This window comes from Spinacia oleracea, chromosome 3 (genome assembly GCF_020520425.1).
Source record: "Spinacia oleracea cultivar Varoflay chromosome 3, BTI_SOV_V1, whole genome shotgun sequence".
NCBI lineage: Eukaryota > Viridiplantae > Streptophyta > Magnoliopsida > Caryophyllales > Amaranthaceae > Spinacia > Spinacia oleracea.
Window position 1 is genome coordinate 148,729,236 of NC_079489.1, and position 19,432 is coordinate 148,748,667.

Sequence of the window (19,432 nt, forward strand, 5' to 3'; positions counted from 1 at the left end):
CTAACATTTGAATTTAGTTTGAAATTTTTTCGACCAACAGGGTGATGGAAGTATAAATATACATTGTAAAAAAAACAAAAAAAAAAGAAACAAAATCAAATTCGCCCATTTTTCCTCAACTACATGTCCTGCAAACTGAAGTTAAAAGCAATTCAATAGAGTGGAGCAAAATGATTATCCACCTTCAACAATTTTTTTTTTTTAGAAAGATACAACAAAGTTATGGTAGCTTTCTCTCAAGGCTGTACCCTAACTTAACCTTCAACAACTAACCTACCCTTACTGTCAGATGGTTACTAAGTTAAACTATCTTCTTTTTGTTTTTGCAATACGGAGTAACTGATTAGTAGTACACAACGTTCTTTGCTACTCTAATTAGACCGGAATTGAATTTTCGTTGCCATTGGGAGAGAGCTCAAGTGCTTTCCATTTATGCAGTCGGGTAATCAGAAAAAGCGAAGCAGATTGAACGACGAGGCCGCAGATTAAGCCGATCCAAAGACCCTGTACCACAGATTTGTGACAAACAATAAGAAAGGGAGAGGAAACATTAATACGAAGCCTCTTCAGTATGTACAGGAAAATGATAAACAAAAGTATTCCCTTGCGAATGTTAAGAGTAATACTCTTTCCGTATTTGTTTTTTTTTTTTTTTTTGTTAGTCTATTTTGAAATCTTTGCTTATTTGTCCAACATCTATCCTCAGTATACCTTTATAAACATTCAAATAGTCCACTTGTTTACTACCAAGTAAATCTTTTATCCCGTTAAAAAAAAAAGAGTAAATCTTTATCCATATTAAACCCCCTTGATTATTTCTCTCATACTCACGTGTGTTATATTCATGAGAGTGATGGATAACTCAGTTGGTTAGAGTTTCCATCCCGGTTCCAGGTGATTCTGTGATCGATTCTCATCCCCTTCCTTGTGATTCATTCGCACAAAAAAAAACGTGTGTTATATTCATGAGACAATTGTACTTATATTGGATTGTCTTAGATTTCAAAATGAACTAACATTCAAGAACGGATAGAGTAGTTGGAATAAGAAATGTAAAGATGTTTGAAAATTACCTTGGCATACAGATGAAGCTTAAAGGCAACCAAGTATGCAATGGGCATTCCAATGGCATAGAATGTCCCCAAATTTATGTACACAGCTAAGTGCTGCCAACCACATCCCCTGCATACCCCTGTTTCATGCCAAAAATAATAATAATTCAGCACAATAGAATTGGATGGATGAATACTGAATAGCGAAGCAAGTAACGAGGGTGAAAACAACGTTAGAATGTTTTTTTTTTCACGGTGCAAATGAACCACAAAGGCAATATAAATTACAAATGGTGGCTGGGGGATTCGAAATGAGACCTATTGTACATAGATCATCAGTTAAGACTAGGTCAAAAACCTCGTTGGTAAATGACATTAGAATGTGATAACCTGATAGTATGCCTTGAATCGAGTCCAAGAATATTGAACTGCAAAGTAGAGGAGTCATAGAAGCAAATGCTTTGATTATACTGGCATTTCTGCTGAAGAAGCCTGCCCAAATGTTATGTCCCAAACCTAAAGCAAGAAGAACAAGAGTGGATAGAAGAACCGACAACTTTAATGTTACGCCCATTGGCAATGGGTTGGGTTGGGTCGAAATCAGGTCGACCCATTTATAAACGGGTTGAGATTTTCCCAACCCAACCCGACCTGTTTAATTAAACGGGTTGAAATTTTCAACCCAACCCAACCCAATTATAAACGGGTTGACCTGAAGTTGAACCGTTTAATTTTTTTTTTTCACTTTTAAGTGTAAATTGACTTAACTATAGAGTCGCGAGGTGATATTTTTGTGGCATATCTCATAGAAAAAAGTAATACTTAAATATGTATTTGACATGTATCAAAATGTCAAATAATTATTCATTTTTGAAGGAAAAATGAGAAATAAAATATTTTAAATAAAATTCTACAGATTTATATTACATACTTGCTTGAACTTAAACGGGTTAGGCGGGTTGTTTTCGGGTTGAACATTTCAACCTAACCCAACCCATTTAATTAAACGGGTTGGGTTGGGTTGACCCATTTAATTAAACGGGTTGAAAATCTTGACCCAACCCTTTATTATTGGGTTGGGTTCGGGTTGGGTTGGTGGGTTGGGTCAATTTTTGCCAGCTCTAGTTTTGCTTGGTTCGGTTTCCCAGCTCCAAGCTCATTTGAAACTCTTGTACTATATCATGGAAAAGTTAACTCTTAATAGTAATAACTGTAATCAAATAACATTAGAAGCCCCAAAGAAAAAGTTGAGGAAATGAAGAAGAAAGAAACCTTGCTGCAGCACTCAACCCGTAAGTACACATGTAAGCAATTGATTCTGTATTAACACTGGTAAGAGGAAGATGTCAAATTAATATATTAATCAAATTTAACAAAAAAAATCTTGCCATACGTAAAGAAGGTTGTGTGCCGGCCCGACCAGAGGCCCGATCTGACAAGAACAAGGCACGAGCCGACACGGGCACAAAGTCGTGGGCCGAGCCTGGGGCTGCATTTTTTGGGAGAAGCACGATAAGACCCGACACGATAAAGCACAATAAAATTAGGCTTAGGCACACCGGACAGGCCAACATGATACAAATGGACTTGGTGTGTCGGCCCCAAGCCCGACACGAAGTCGTGGGCCGCGCCTGGGACCGATTTTTATTGGTAAAAGCACGATAAGACCTGGCATGACAAAGCACAATAAAGTTAGGCTTAGGCACGATGGCCGGCCCAGCCAGATACAAGCGGGCTTGGTGTGTCGTCCCGAAGTCTGAAGCCCGGCCCAACAGCCATCTTTAGTCATACGGGTACAATTAGGAAAAATAGAAGGGGAGAAAAAAGTATAGGTAATCCTACCAGATTGCAATGAGAGAAGTAGTTGTTTCAGGATTCGGCATGAGGCCAGCCAACAACACCAAGATTTCAAACGCAGAGTACTCAAGACTGAGAGAAAAAAAGAAAGAAATTTCCAAAAAATGAAATGAAACAGAACATCATCAAAGAGTTTAAAAACAAGTCAAAAAATAGAAGAAAACGTACTTACCAAACCATAGCAGCAGAAGGTAATGCCAATTTCAAGTTGGCAAAGACATGACAAAACGCTTCCTTCGATAACCCTTTCCAAGTATGCTCGAATTTCTTAGCGTAATTCACATATATAATCAAAATCATAACTGAAAACCAAAACGTTATAGAGGTAGCCAATGCTGCTCCCTTATAACCAAGGGTTGTGAAATGAACCAGCAAATAGCTAAGGCCACAATGCAAAAGCAACGGAACAAAAGACAACACAACTAAAGGAAAAACAACAGATTGTGTCTGTAGGAACCTTAAGATGTTCTGTAAGATGCCATACGCGAATATTCCTGGTATTAGAAATCTCATGTAGAGTGCTGCTTCTTTGGAAATATCAGGAGTTTGATGGAGTAAGTTTAAGATGGGTTCCGTAAACCACCATAGTACGGATATGATTATGGAGAAAAGGAGTGAGATTATACATGATGCTTGGAGGTAAATCCCTAGGATTTTGTACAAGTTTGCACCAAATCCTTGTCCACATAATGTCTCGAGTGCACCACTTAAGCCGAGCTGTAACCATAAAAGTTGGACAAAAATGAACATGTAAGAAAACAAACTAAAAAAAAAAAAAGGCTAGTTCTAGGGAAAAAAATTACATAGAGGAAACAAGAGAATATTGATGAAGATAGCTTCCTCTTTATGGATGTGTGGGTTGGGATTGTTTTGGCTCTAGAGTCTAGAGGGCTGAGATGTAATATATCTTCTGATGGTGCTTCCTTTGATCATCAATGATGTTTCTTTCCTGGAGCTTTTACATAGTGATACACTGATGCTTCTTATTTCATACATCAGACTTTGTTCTCTTTACCTTATTTTTATTACTTATTAGACAAGACCCGAAAAATCAGACCAGAACTGATCATGCTTGACCAGACCAGAAAAATAAAAATCACTCACAACAAACATTTAGATCAGACCAGACCAAACCAAACCAGATTAGAGTATTAAACCAAACCAGAAACTAGAAAAATCAGACAAGTCCATATCAAAAACTAAAAAAGTTAGACCAGATTAGGTGAAGAGAAAAAGTCCTTAAGATGCCTTTTACAACTTTTTTCCAGCTATATCTTTTGAGTGCATTCATGTGACCGACGAGGTTTCTTCTTTCTTAGATGTTTAGTTGACTAGTATTTGCTCTTTTTCTCAGAAGTTTGGCTACTTTCATCTCTGAATTTACTGCAATGAATTACGGAGTAGTTTCTTTTTCACAAGCAAGTTCAACAAATTATACATTTATGAGTACCGCCTAGTTGGACAAGGAGTATGCATTTCATTTTAGTGTTCATTATTTTGGGTAGGAAGCTTGAACATATCTAGCTAATTAGGTAATCAACATGCAGATATATCTGAAAACAGCAGAAATCCAGAAACATTGAAAAAGATCTTTCTGATTTCATTTGTATCATATTGTACACAACAGGTTCCTAGATAAGAATGTTGGTCAGTTTCCTGTTTTTTAGCCAACCATCTGAAGTAAGAAAACAAAGAGCGATTTCCTTCAATATTGCTTAAAGAACGTTAAATTTCCAAAATACGCTATTTTATACATATTTTCCACCATACCGTTCACGTCAGCATCAAAATCGGTCTAATTTTTTTTATTTTATCAATCGGTACTAAACCGCCAACTGAAATAGTGGTTGACCCAACTAAACCGCAATTTTATTTAGCCGCTTACGTAAAATGAACCGTCGTTTCATTTGGCGGTTCACTTCTTCCACTTCTCCAGACCCAATTCTGTTGAGATATGATGCATTCGAAACAGCCAACTCAAATGGCGGTTTTTCTTTAAAACAAAACCGCCATTTGAGTTGGCGGTTTTGTGTTGAACCGGGAAAAAAAAATTACTTTTCTTTTTTCCATGCTGACGTGAACGGTATGGTGTTAAATATGTTATCAAGTGGCGTATTATGGAAATTTAACGTTCTTTAAGCAATATTGAAAGAAATTGCTCGAAAACAAACTTTAAATAAAAATAAAAATAAAAAAGAGAAATAAAATGCTGACCATGAAAGAAAAACCAGTGACAGTAGCCCAAGAATTGGCAAGAGTAGAGCCAGCCAATTGTAGCTGACCGAGATGACCGGCAAACATAACTGAAACCACCGGAATTAGACTGTAAAACACATTAGTGAGTATCATTGGCAATGAGAATAATATCTGCTTTTTGGCTTCTTTTACATCCATCATCTTCTCCAACATTTTTCTTCCATTTTCTCCTCTCATTGTTAGCTTCTTTCTTCTGCTACACCGCTACCCAACTGTAACCAGGAGTTCAGAACCATTTATGGTTATTGCAATTCACAGCTCAAAAGTAAAAGAATTAAAACAAAACTCACGGTTTACATGAAGCACTTTCAATTGACATGTTATAACTTTTCGAAGAATTCAAACATATCCAAATTAATAGGATATTTTTGTGATAAATATGAAAAAAATCCAAATTAATAATACGAAATCATATTAACCAACAATTAAAAAGTCAAAAGTAAAACCAACACATAATCGGAATTCGCAAAAATGAGTGGAGATGGGAGAATATGTTTTCTTTTTCTTTATAAAAAAAATTACTCCCTCCGAACCTAAATGTTATTCCCGTTTGTCATTTTACGCGGTTATTAAGGAAAAAGAAACATTATAAGATTAACTATTATTAATATAGTTTTATGGGGAATTGTTGCTTTTTGATTCCATTTTCACAAGAAAACAAAATAGTTGAACCAATAGAATTTAAGGAATAAAAATGTCAACTCATTAATCCATTCAAACTTAAACCCACCAATGAGACTACAAGGTTTTTTATTGACAAACCAATAAAATTACAAAGTTAAAATTACAAGGAAGAGATTAAAATGGAAATAAAAGAAATGAGAAGATTATTTTGGGACACTAAAAAAGGAAACGAGAATAACATTTAGATTCGGAGGGAGTATTTGTTATGGGTTAGTTCCTATGTCTAGGCATTAGTAGACTGATTATACATAGATAGCTAGGATGGAAAAAGCTACATGTATAACTGGTGTACAAGATTCTCTTGTACATCATCATTAATTTGTTGACACATCATCAAACCCACTAAAAAATGAGAATGAAAGACAATAAATATGTCATTTCAATCAATAGAAAAGAATGGTGTATATAATACCTTGTACACCAGGTGTACATGTAGTATGATCCAATTAGGATTGCTTGTTCCCCAAACTCCTATGTTAATCGTGTTAGGTTATGATTCATATGACAGTTCATAAATCATGCGGAAAAACCATAAAGCCAGGAAACATATTATTTACACATAATCATTTAGCATAGTTTAGATGCATACTCTTTGTTGCGTGCCTTCCCTAGCTGCGCCCGAACCGAACAAGAACAAGTCTTTAGGACTCCAAGTGTCGTCCCTCCGTAGATAGTCCACAGCACGTCCGGATCCGCCTTAAGATTGACCAACTAGAATCGCCCTTAAGGTTCTAATATTTTCGGTTAGGTAGGCAAGAATATTGGCTGATTTTTCTGCTTAAAAATCTTAGTTTTGAATACTTAAAACTTGTGTATAAATAATGACCCCTAGGCCTTTATTTATAGAGTTATGGAAAAGGAATCGTAATCCTAGTAGGATACGAATTAATTGAAATTAGAATCCTACATGAATTCTATTTAATTAATTTATCCAATTAGGAATAGGAATTTAATCATACACTAACTCTTGTAGATTTAGGAATCACGCATGAGCACAAACTCACACACACACGGCAGCCACAAGGGCTGCCCATGCGCGTGCGAGCAGCAGCCCACGCAGCGCGGCCCACGCATCCGTGGCCTTGGCGCGCGCTGGGCCTGCCTTGCGGTAGGCCTGGGCGCTGCCTTGGCTGGGCTTGTGGCGCGCGTGCTTGCTGGGCGATGGCCCGGCTTCGTGCTGGGCCTTCGTCCGGCAGGCCTCGTCCGATGCTAATTCGTACGATACGCTTCCGATTAAATTTCCAGTTCCGGAATTTATTTCCGATACGAACAATATTTAATATTTCCGATTCCGGAATTAATTTCCGTTTCGAACAAATATTTAATATTTCCGTTTCCGGAATTATTTTCCGATTCCGGTAATATTTCCGATTCTGACAATATTTCCGTTTCCGGCAATATTTCCGATTCTGGTAATATTTCCATTTCCAATAATATTTTCCGATACGTACCATGTTTCCGTTTCCGGCAACATCTACGACTTGGATAATATTCATATTTCCGATACGATCCATATTTCCGTTTCCGGCAATATCATCGTTTCCGGAGTATTCATTTCTTGCCTGTGACGATCTTAGCTCCCACTGAAACCAAGATCCGTCGGTTCCGAATATTCATAGATGGAGTATTTAATGCCATTAAATACTTGATCCGTTTACGTACTATTTGTGTGACCCTACGGGTTCAGTCAAGAGTAAGCTGTGGATTAATATCATTAATTCCACTTGAACTGAAGCGGCCTCTAGCTAGGCATTCAGCTCACTTGATCTCACTGAATTATTAACTTGTTAATTAATACTGAACCGCTTTTATTAGACTTAACATAGAATGCATACTTGGACCAAGGACATTATTTCCTTCAGTCTCCCACTTGTCCTTAGGGACAAGTGTGCATTTCCTAATTCCTTTGTCGCTCGATGCTTGCTCTTGAACATAAGGTAAGAGTTGTCATCCTTATTATGTCCAGAGGTGTTCCTCGGTTTCAGAGTTCAACTGATCAAATAAACAGATAATCATAGCCTATGATTCATCCGAGCACGGCCATGCATTTCACAGTTTCTAGCTCTCCGAGTGGCCTTGTACAACTTTTAAGCATCTCATCCCGATTTATGGGAGGACAATCCCAATCTTGCGATCTTGAGATTAGACTTCGTTTGATAGGTGATTACCTGAGCGTTGCCTTTATAGCCTCCTTTTACGGTGCGACGGTTGGTCAACGTCAAAGCAACCAGTTCTCAAACAAGTAATCTCAAATCACTCAGGTATTGAGGATTTAGTGTCTAATAATTTAATGAAATTTACTTATGACAGACTTTCATCTCTTACAGTAAAGTTTCATAGGTCTTGTCCGATACTAGTCTTCCCAAAGTAAGTATCTATGCAAATGATTATGACATTGCCATGTCCACATAGTTCAAGAAACAGAACTACTAGTCATCTTGCATTCTAATCGTCTAACGTTTTCTATGCGTCCAATTTTACAGAAAACTCCGATTAGGGACCATTTTCAACCTTTGACATTCAAGTTCACTTGATAGACATTTCTTAGTCACAGGACTGGTCCTGACAGTCTATCTTGAATATATCGTCAAGTTGAAGGGACTCATCATTTAATAAACCACAAATTAAATGGAAAAATGAATTCCTTTCATTTATTGTGAATGATTAACCAATAATGTTTTACAAAGATTTAAACTCTAAAACTTTAAAACATTAAACAGAGACATCAAAGCCATTCTCCAATATGCTTGATTCCCATAGCTGCAGTGTGCGAGTTGTGCTTCGCCTGCGGCAGAGGTTTAGTTAATGGATCTGATATGTTGTCATCAGTTCCAATTTTGCTTATCTCGACTTCTTTTCTTTCAACGAACTCTCGTAGAAGGTGAAATCTACGAAGTACATGCTTGACTCTCTGGTGGTGTCTAGGCTCTTTTGCCTGTGCAATAGCTCCGTTATTATCACAATACAGGGCTATTGGTCCTTTAATGGAGGGGACTACACCAAGTTCTCCTATGAACTTCCTTAGCCATATAGCTTCCTTTGCTGCTTCATGTGCAGCAATGTACTCCGCTTCAGTTGTAGAATCCGCAATGGTGCTTTGCTTAGCACTTTTCCAGCTTACTGCTCCTCCGTTGAGGCAGAAGACAAACCCAGACTGTGATCTGAAATCATCTTTGTCGGTTTGGAAACTTGCGTCCGTATAGCCTTTAACAATTAATTCATCATCTCCACCATAGACCAGGAAGTCATCTTTGTGCCTTTTCAGGTACTTCAGAATATTCTTGGCAGCAGTCCAATGCGCCTCTCCTGGGTCTGACTGGTATCTGCTCGTAGCACTGAGTGCGTACGCAACATCCGGGCGTGTACATATCATAGCATACATTATTGAACCAATCAATGATGCATATGGAATCCCATTCATTCGTCTACGCTCATCAAGTGTTTTTGGGCACTGAGTCTTGCTTAGAGTCATTCCATGAGACATGGGTAGGTAGCCTCGCTTGGAGTCCGCCATCTTGAACCTATCAAGCACCTTATTGATATAAGTGCTTTGACTAAGTCCAATCATCTTTTTAGATCTATCTCTGTAAATCTTGATGCCCAATATGTACTGTGCTTCTCCTAGATCCTTCATCGAAAAACATTTCCCAAGCCAAATCTTGACAGAGTTCAACATAGGAATGTCATTTCCGATAAGCAATATGTCGTCGACATATAATACTAGGAAAGCAATTTTGCTCCCACTGACCTTCTTGTATACACAAGATTCGTCCGCGTTCTTGATGAAACCAAAGTCACTGACTGCTTCATCAAAACGTATATTCCAGCTCCTGGATGCCTGCTTCAATCCGTAGATTGACTTCTTTAGCTTGCATACCTTTTTAGCATTCTTTGGATCCTCAAAACCTTCAGGCTGTGTCATAAACATAGTTTCTGTTAAAACGCCGTTTAAGAAAGCAGTTTTGACATCCATCTGCCATATTTCGTAATCGTAATATGCAGCGATTGCTAACATTATTCGAATAGACTTTAGCATTGCAACTGGTGAAAAGGTTTCATCGTAATCCACACCGTGGACTTGCCTGTAACCTTTTGCAACCAATCTAGCTTTGAAAACTTCAAGTTTCCAATCCTTGTCCTTTTTCAGTTTGAAAACCCATTTGCTTCCAATGGCTTGGTAGCCATCTGGCAAATCGACCAAATCCCATACTTGGTTTTCAGACATGGAGTCTAATTCAGATTGCATGGCTTCTTGCCATTGCTTGGAGCTAGGGCTCGTCATAGCTTGCTTGTAAGTCGCAGGTTCATCACTTTCAAGTAATAGAACGTCATAGCTCTCGTTCGTCAAAATACCCAAGTACCTTTCCGGTTGAGATCTATATCTTTGCGATCTACGCGGGGTAACATTTCTAGATTGACCATGATTCTCACCAGATTCTTCTAAAGATCTCTGAGTTTCATCTTGAATGTCATCTTGAGCATTCTCTAGAGTTTGTTGTTCGACTCGAATTTCTTCGAGGTCTACTTTTCTCCCACTTGTCATTTTGGAAATGTGATCCTTCTCCAATAAGACACCATCTCGAGCAACAAACACTTTGTTCTCAGATGTATTGTAGAAGTAATACCCCTTTGTTTCCTTTGGATAGCCCACAAGGATACATTTGTCAGATTTTGGATGAAGTTTGTCTGAAATTAATCGTTTGACGTATACTTCACATCCCCAAATCTTAAGAAAAGACACATTTGGAGGCTTTCCAAACCATAATTCGTATGGAGTCTTTTCGACAGCTTTAGACGGAGCTCTATTTATAGTGAGTGCAGCTGTATTTAGTGCATGTCCCCAAAATTCTAATGGAAGTTCGGCCTGACCCATCATTGACCTGACCATGTCTAGCAAGGTTCTGTTCCTCCTTTCTGACACACCGTTCCATTGTGGTGTTCCAGGAGGAGTCAATTCTGATAGAATTCCACATTCTTTCAGATGGTCATCAAATTCATAGCTCAGATATTCACCGCCTCTATCAGACCGCAGTGCCTTGATCTTCTTGCCTAATTGATTCTCTACTTCACTCTGAAATTCCTTGAATTTGTCAAAGGATTCAGACTTATGCTTCATTAGGTAGACATAACCATACCTACTGAAGTCATCAGTGAAAGTGATAAAGTAGCTGAAACCACCTCTAGCATTTGTACTCATTGGTCCACATACATCTGTATGGATTAAACCCAATAGTTCATTTGCTCTTTCTCCAACTTTAGAGAAAGGTTGCTTTGTCATTTTGCCAAGTAAACATGATTCGCATTTACCATAATCCTCTAAGTCAAATGGTTCTAGAATTCCTTCCCTTTGAAGTCTTTCTAAGCGTTTCAAGTTTATATGGCCTAATCGACAATGCCACAGATAGGTGAGATCTGAATCATTCTTTTTGGCCTTTTTGGTATTTATGTTATATACTTGTTTGTCGTGATCTAATAAATAAAGTCCATTGACTAATCTAGCAGATCCATAAAACATCTCTTTAAAATAAAACGAACAACTATTGTCTTTTATTATAAAGGAAAATCCCTTAGCATCTAAGCAAGAAACTGAAATGATGTTTTTAGTAAGACTTGGAACATGGAAACATTCTTCCAGTTCCAAAACTAGCCCGGAGGGCAACGACAAATAGTAAGTTCCTACAGCTAATGCAGCAATCCGTGCTCCATTTCCCACTCGTAGGTCGACTTCACCCTTGCTTAACTTTCTACTTCTTCTTAGTCCCTGTGGATTGGAACATAAGTGTGAGCCACAACCTGTATCTAATACCCAAGAAGTTGAATTAGCAAGTATACAGTCTATAACGAAAATACCTGAAGATGGAACGACTGTTCCGTTCTTCTGATCTTCCTTTAGCTTCAAGCAGTCTCTCTTCCAATGCCCCTTCTTCTTGCAGTAGAAGCATTCGGATTCAGAAGTGGGTTGACTGACCTTCCTCTTTGCAGATTTGGCGCCAGTTTGCTTAGTTGGGCTGGCCTTGTTGCCACCTTTCTTAGCATTCCTCTTCTTTCCAGATTTCTTGAACTTGCCCCCACGCACCATAAGCACATCCTGCTTATCACTTTTGAGCGTCTTTTCAGCGGTCTTCAGCATACCGTGAAGCTCAGTGAGCGTTTTGTCCAGACTATTCATACTGTAGTTCAGTTTGAACTGATCATACCCGCTATGAAGAGAATGGAGGATGGTGTCTATAGCCATTTCCTGAGAAAATTGCTGATCCAGCCGACTCATATTCTCAATGAGTCCAATCATTTTGAGAACATGTGGACTTACGGGCTCGCCTTTCTTAAGCTTGGTCTCAAGAATTTGCCTATGAGTCTCGAATCTTTCGACTCGAGCCAGATCTTGGAACATGTTCTTCAACTCACTGATGATTGTGAAAGCATCTGAGTTGATGAACGTTTTCTGCAGATCCGCACTCATGGTGGCGAGCATTAGACATTTCACATCCTTGTTGGCATCAATCCAACGATTGAGGGCTGCCTGAGTGACCCCGTCGCCTGGAGCTTCGGGCATCGCCTCATCTAGGACATACTCCTTTTCTTCCTGCATAAGAACTATTTGCAAGTTCCTTTGCCAGTCAAGGAAGTTTTTCCCGTTCAACTTCTCCTTTTCGAGAATTGATCGAATGTTGAATGAATTGTTGTTTGCCATATTAATACTACAATTGAAAAGAATAAACAAATAAATAACCATTCACAGTTTCTCTTAATAAACTTAAATTCTAGCATACATGCATAATTCAATGTTTATTAAGCATTTTATTCAAGTTATGTGTTCCGGCAGGTGTGAATAAAATGATTCCAAGATCCTAAAATCATTGAAGAACTAAGCACAGTTTGTCGACTTAATCCTAGAACATCTTAGGTAAGCAAAAGCCTTTTGCTAATAGTCTAGAAACTATTCTTGGTTGATAGGTACGTCTAAGAACTTATTAGGTAAACCTATCGAATTTGCCACGACATAAAAGGACTCCTTACTTATATCGTTGAGTTTCACCAAAACTAACATGTACTCACAATTATTTGTGTACCTTGCCCCTTTAGGACCAATAAGTAACACCTCGCTGAGCGAAAACTATTACTAGATTGATGTAAAGGATATCCAAGCAAGTGTATATTTTGGCATGGCACCTTTTAACTCAATTTTTAAGTTTGGAACTTAAGGCTCTTACTATGTTGGTTAGATTTTAAGTGAACTAAAATCCTTAATCATGCAACATAATCAAGCTTTTGATCTCATGCATTTTAAGACATATTTAAAACAATAAATAACTTAAAACATGCATAAGATATTTGTGATCTAGTATGGCCCGACTTCATCTTGAAGCTTTGACTTCAAAGTCCGTCTTGAAAATCTCCGTGGGAGGCACCATTTTCTTCAAATAGGATAAGCTATAACTAATTACAACTATTTGATGGTTCGCAGACCATATTTGAATTGAAAAATAACTTTGGTACTTTAGACCAATTACATTCAAATTAATGGTACGCAGACCATATTTTCTATCCTATTTGGGCCATACTAGTCACTTCATAACCTGCAAAACAGTACATATACAATATATACCATTCACCCATTCATTATCATGAATGGCCCACATAGCTGGTTAGTAAAACACATTATGCATCACGTAAACATTTGCAGCAATTAATCAAGGGCACCAATAATCTACCAATTATTCAGTCCTTATTAATTCTAATCAAGTTGTTTTAACCTTAAGGATTTGTAGACCTAATCAAGAGTTTATGACTAAAAAGTGCTCCCACTTAAACCAATAAATTCATATGCTTTACCAATTTTAAACATAAAAATGTATTTCTAGTCCAACCGGAAACATACAAATTTAATTAAAATTTAAAGCTCATATCAATTTATAATTGAATCCAAAAATTTAATTTAATTTCAGTCGTATTTAAATTAATTCATGATTTTAATTTTAGTAAAATAATTAGAATAAATAATATTTATTATAATTATAATATTCAAAATTAAAATCCAAGAAAATAATTCAAATTATTAATTTTAAAATTAATTAAAATTACGTGAACTGAAATTTTCAAATTAAACATTCAAAACGATCTAATCGTAACGCAAACACCCTACGCGTTGCACGCCCATGGGCCGTACGCACACAGCCATTGCTGGCCATGTGCGCGCAGCCCATGCGATCGTCGCATAGCTGCTGCTTCCCTATCGCAAGCCTCCGCACGCATTGGTGCTCGCTGCGCGCGCCAGCGCTCATCGCACGCGAGCTATCGCTCGCAGTGCGCGCGCGCGACATCGCTCGCTGGGCGCGCGAGCCATCGCTCGCTGGGCGCGCGACATCGCTCGCTGGGCGCGCGACATCGCTCGCTGGGCGCGCGACATCGCTCGCTGTGCGCGCGAGCCATCGCTCGCTGGGGCGCGACATCGCTCGCTGGGCGCGCGACATCGCTCACTGTGCGCGCGAGTAATGCTGGGCGCAGCGCTCGTGGCACGCGAGCTTGCGCTCGCTGCGCGCGAGGCTGCGCGCTCTTGTGCGAGGCAGCGCGCGTTGTGGCGCAGCTCGCTTGCTGCCCACACGCGACTGCCTTGGCTCGCCCTTCGCCCATGCCCATTCGTTCATTGCTCGTGGCACACGACACAAGGCAGGGCTGCTGCCTTGTGCTCGTGCACTACGCCCTTGCTCATTGCATTCGTGCCGCACGGGCGACGAGCTCCCTTGCTCGTCGTCGCATGCCCGCATTATACAACACCCCTTAAGGGTAACACGAAGCGTCCATTGCTTCGTGCGTGCAAGTTTTATGAACGAATCGCATAAAAATTTAAAATTTATATTTAAAATTAATGACAAATTAATAAATAATATTAATTTCATAATTTTAGGGCGAAAAATCGAAAATTTATTATCCAATTGATTTCCGATTGTTATGGATTCAAGTCTAGGTCATAAAAATTTAAAATTTATCGTAAATTTACAATTTTTATGGTGGTTTTTAATCATAGGTTTCTAATTAAATTACAATTAATTATGAAAATCAAATTAATTCTAAATTATTCTAATTTTCAACAAATTAATCATAATTACAAATTAGATTGCATAATTAACAAGACTAGGCATTCAAACTTGTTAAACATATGCAGTAGGTCAATCAAAAATTCAAGATTTATCAACAAGAATCGCAAATATTTAATTTAACATCTTAAATTTACGAAATTTTGCATTCGAAAAACTAAAACCTTCGAAAAGTCATAGTTAGGCTTCGAATTTGAGAATTCTGGGTTCGGCAGAAAAAGACTATTTTTGTCAAAATTTTAGAATGCCTTTTACATGCGGAATTGACACAAAAATCACTCGATTTGGATGAGTAACGAAGAAACTGCCGAAAAACTGCGTACGTATAATTAAATAAACGCAATTTGCAATTAATTAACAATTACGAAAATTAATCACCCCTTTTAATTCTTGCAAATTTGTAATATTTAACCATGTTCATGCAATTTAGATTATGAAAATAATAAGGGGCTCGTGATACCACTGTTAGGTTATGATTCATATGACAATTCATAAATCATGCGGAAAAACCATAAAGCCAGGAAACATATTATTTATACATAATCATTTAGCATAGTTTAGATGCATACTCTTTGTTGCGTGCCTTCCCTAGCTGCGCCCGAACCGAACAAGAACAAGTCTTTAGGACTCCAAGTGTCGTCCCTCCGTAGATAGTCCACAGCACGTCCGGATCCGCCTTAAGATTGACCAACTAGAATCGCCCTTAAGGTTCTAATATTTTCGGTTAGGTAGGCAAGAATATTGGCTGATTTTTCTGCTTAAAAATCTTAGTTTTGAATACTTAAAACTTGTGTATAAATAATGACCCCTAGGCCTTTATTTATAGAGTTATGGAAAAGGAATCGTAATCCTAGTAGGATACGAATTAATTGAAATTAGAATCCTACATGAATTCTATTTAATTAATTTATCCAATTAGGAATAGGAATTTAATCATACACTAACTCTTGTAGATTTAGGAATCACGCATGAGCACAAACTCACACACACACGGCAGCCACAAGGGCTGCCCATGCGCGTGCGAGCAGCAGCCCACGCAGCGCGGCCCACGCATCCGTGGCCTTGGCGCGCGCTGGGCCTGCCTTGCGGTAGGCCTGGGCGCTGCCTTGGCTGGGCTTGTGGCGCGCGTGCTTGCTGGGCGATGGCCCGGCTTCGTGCTGGGCCTTCGTCCGGCAGGCCTCGTCCGATGCTAATTCGTACGATACGCTTCCGATTAAATTTCCAGTTCCGGAATTTATTTCCGATACGAACAATATTTAATATTTCCGATTCCGGAATTAATTTCCGTTTCGAACAAATATTTAATATTTCCGTTTCCGGAATTATTTTCCGATTCCGGTAATATTTCCGATTCTGACAATATTTCCGTTTCCGGCAATATTTCCGATTCTGGTAATATTTCCATTTCCAATAATATTTTCCGATACGTACCATGTTTCCGTTTCCGGCAACATCTACGACTTGGATAATATTCATATTTCCGATACGATCCATATTTCCGTTTCCGGCAATATCATCGTTTCCGGAGTATTCATTTCTTGCCTGTGACGATCTTAGCTCCCACTGAAACCAAGATCCGTCGGTTCCGAATATTCATAGATGGAGTATTTAATGCCATTAAATACTTGATCCGTTTACGTACTATTTGTGTGACCCTACGGGTTCAGTCAAGAGTAAGCTGTGGATTAATATCATTAATTCCACTTGAACTGAAGCGGCCTCTAGCTAGGCATTCAGCTCACTTGATCTCACTGAATTATTAACTTGTTAATTAATACTGAACCGCTTTTATTAGACTTAACATAGAATGCATACTTAGACCAAGGACATTATTTCCTTCAAATCGCTTACATTTAGCTTTTGTTATTTCATTCCAAACAAAAAATTGCACTTTATCATTGGTAGCCAAAAAATTAACTTATTATCATTGGTAGCCTCGGGCTTATATTATTATCAATGACGACATTAAATCTAACCATGGTTTACTAATGGTTATGCCATAGATAATTAGATATACTTTATACTGCATTAAAAAATACTTATCGTCAATTATAGGGCAATTATTTTTATCATTATGGTTATGACATTTTCTGCATGTGTCTCAATTAATTGGCAAGTGACATGGTATAGTTGCGTTATGTCAAACGCACACATTATCGTTCATTGCATCCTCATAAAAAAAATGGTGTTATCTATCTTTAAACTCATTACCTCAATACCTCTTACTCTAAAACAATTATAAAATAAAAAAATCGTACTTATAAATGTATAAACTTTAATACCCAAATTTATGTATTTAAATTATAATTTATGGTAACAAAAAATTACTTAATTTGTATTCATTTACTAATTGTATATATCAATTATCTTTTCTAGAAATATATTAAAATTAATAATAGGAAAAAATAATATTGCGCTTTCTTTTAGCTAATCAAAATGTATTTTGGCTTTGTAACGCAATATACAAATGTAACTTAAATTTTTTCTTATAATTCATAAATAAAGTAGTTACAAAAAATAAAAAATTACACAAATAATGCAAAATTATTCAAAAATCTCAATCCGGACGGTGGACATTCAACTTTTGCAAGGTTATAGAATTGATCAGGCGATGAGATGAGGGGATTGATTGGAAATCAACAAACTTAATAAATGCAATTTGGAAACGGACTGAATATAGGTTTATGGTTCATTGATTTTAGAGACATTGATCATTCATTCATAGTAAAACCATAAACCATAAAATAAAAAATAAAAAATGTACATTGTTTTTTACAAACTTAAAAAATGGACAAATGTTTTACAGTACCACCTAACCAAATAAAAGTTTTTTTTTACCACCTAAAATTAAAATAAAAATTATTTTTTACCACCTCGACGAAAACGTTATGCGGTTCCATTTCAACGATTAGTCGATTACATTTTTTATTTCCTTCTTCTACCCACGACTTTCATGTATATTAGCTACTAGTTTCCCTTACTTCCCGCTAATACATTAAGTAAGAGGTGGTAAAGGACAATTTTTATTTTATTTGTAGATGCTAAAAAACAATTTTTATTTTGATAACAAATTATTTTTTAGGCGGTAAAAACAACTTAACCTAAAAAAAATTATATATATATAAAAAAATATATAAAAAAAATAACTGAGTAAGTATTAGATTATACTTCGTAGAAAATACGGAGTATAAAAGAATTACCTTAAATATGTCCTCAAGTCAAGGCTATAGAATTGATCAGCCGATGAGATGAGATGAGGGGATTGAATGGAAATCAACAAACTTAATTAATAAATGCAATTTGGAAACTGATTGAATAATTGCATGTAATTTGTTTTCTGAAATGGGTCATCGGGAGTGCATGCAATTGCAAAAGAGAGTGAATGAATGAAACAGAGTTTCTAGTAAATGGAATATTTGAGTTTAAACCTTACAATATTTACGGAGTCGTAGATTGAGTAGCCGCAGGTGAGGTGGACACCGGAGAGAGCGAGAGGGGTGCGCCGTGCGCGATGAGTGACGGTATTAGGACTCTGTTGGGTACTTGGGTTGTTTATATCGGGCCTCGGGTCATATACGAAGAGGGCCAGAGCCCAGGGGTGTAAAGATTGATGTAAAGGCTTAATTGTGTATTTGTGTGTGCTTTACAGCAAGCAAATGTTACATGCAAAGATTCTTAGACTATCTTAAATACATATTTTCTCCGTTTAAGGAAGTATCGCACCATAGTTGACTTTTACTCCTCTAACTATTACTTCGACTCTTAATATCTCAAATCGTGTACAAGTAAAAGTTAGAAAAAAAAATTAAAAATGTATATCGATACGAATCTGACATGACCCCATATGACTAAAAAATATATATACCGATACGAATTACAAAAAATCGTCAAAGTCGTAGTGTGAATAGTGTAAAAAACAATGGTGCGATATTTTCGGAACGGTGGAATTATATAATTTTAATGCTTTTTAATGCTTCCTAGTTATCTCAACAAGAGGGGATATTCCGGATATATGATCTTGTAAGGTCCTTCCACTTGGCTTTACAAAAATTATAACGCTTTCAGCGACATGCAAATGTACGTGTAGTGCAAAAGGCTCAGATAGTTGTGTGCCGAGCTGGCTCACGTACATCTATACCTAGTCTATACCTAGGAACACCATAGATTATTAGAAGGCATGTGGCATCTCATTATTAGAAGCCATATGACATCTCTCCTTTCATCCATCATTTTGTTTTGTATTTTTTTTCAATTTCTCTTTATTGTTTCTATGATTTACAACTTTTAATGTCGCTTCCTCTCTGTTAAAATGTTAATCTAGAAAAATCTAAATCTAGAATGTACTATACAAATATCTAGTAGTAAAGTGTGTAGAAAAATCTAGATGTGTAATGAAAAATGAAGTATGATGTATCTAGAAATATCTTAGACATGTGATGTTTAATAGACAAGTGTAGAAAAATCTAGAAACTAGTATACACCAACTAT

General features: G+C 37.4%; 1 protein-coding gene across 6 annotated transcripts; it reads right to left on the reverse strand.

Annotated features, from left to right (window-relative positions):
- Window positions 1-81: 81 nt before the first annotated feature.
- On the reverse strand, window positions 82-18,558 carry LOC110804325 (protein DETOXIFICATION 18). Of its 6 annotated transcripts, XM_056840908.1 has the most exons (8): window positions 5,124-5,608; window positions 3,082-3,626; window positions 2,895-2,981; window positions 2,325-2,381; window positions 2,174-2,226; window positions 1,443-1,628; window positions 1,074-1,192; window positions 82-504 (listed from the first exon to the last, which is right to left on the reverse strand). In XM_056840908.1, the coding sequence occupies exons 1-8, from the start codon at window positions 5,340-5,342 to the stop codon at window positions 376-378; spliced, it is 1,395 nt and encodes a 464-aa protein (XP_056696886.1). In that variant the 5' UTR covers window positions 5,343-5,608; the 3' UTR covers window positions 82-375. The 6 variants fall into 6 exon arrangements, 1 of the variants encoding a protein (XP_056696886.1); XR_008931231.1 differs by adding an exon at window positions 18,378-18,558 and having other exon boundaries at window positions 1,074-2,720; window positions 5,124-5,377; XR_002537699.2 differs by lacking the exon at window positions 2,174-2,226 and having other exon boundaries at window positions 1,074-1,568; window positions 2,325-2,720; window positions 5,124-5,607.
- Between the last annotated feature and the right edge of the window lie 874 nt (window positions 18,559-19,432).

What these genes read in the sequence shown, in the direction of transcription:
- LOC110804325 (XM_056840908.1), bottom strand. Translation starts at nt 5,342, where the DNA reads ATGAGAGGAGAAAATGGAAGAAAAATGTTGGAGAAGATGATGGATGTA. An exon ending in ACTTCTCTCATTGCAATCTG is followed by an intron (nt 2,382 to 2,894) that starts GTAGGATTACCT and finishes TCCTCTTACCAG; the next exon opens with TGTTAATACAGAATCAATTG. An exon ending in GATTCAAGGCATACTATCAG is followed by an intron (nt 1,193 to 1,442) that starts GTTATCACATTC and finishes GGCATGAAACAG; the next exon opens with GGGTATGCAGGGGATGTGGT.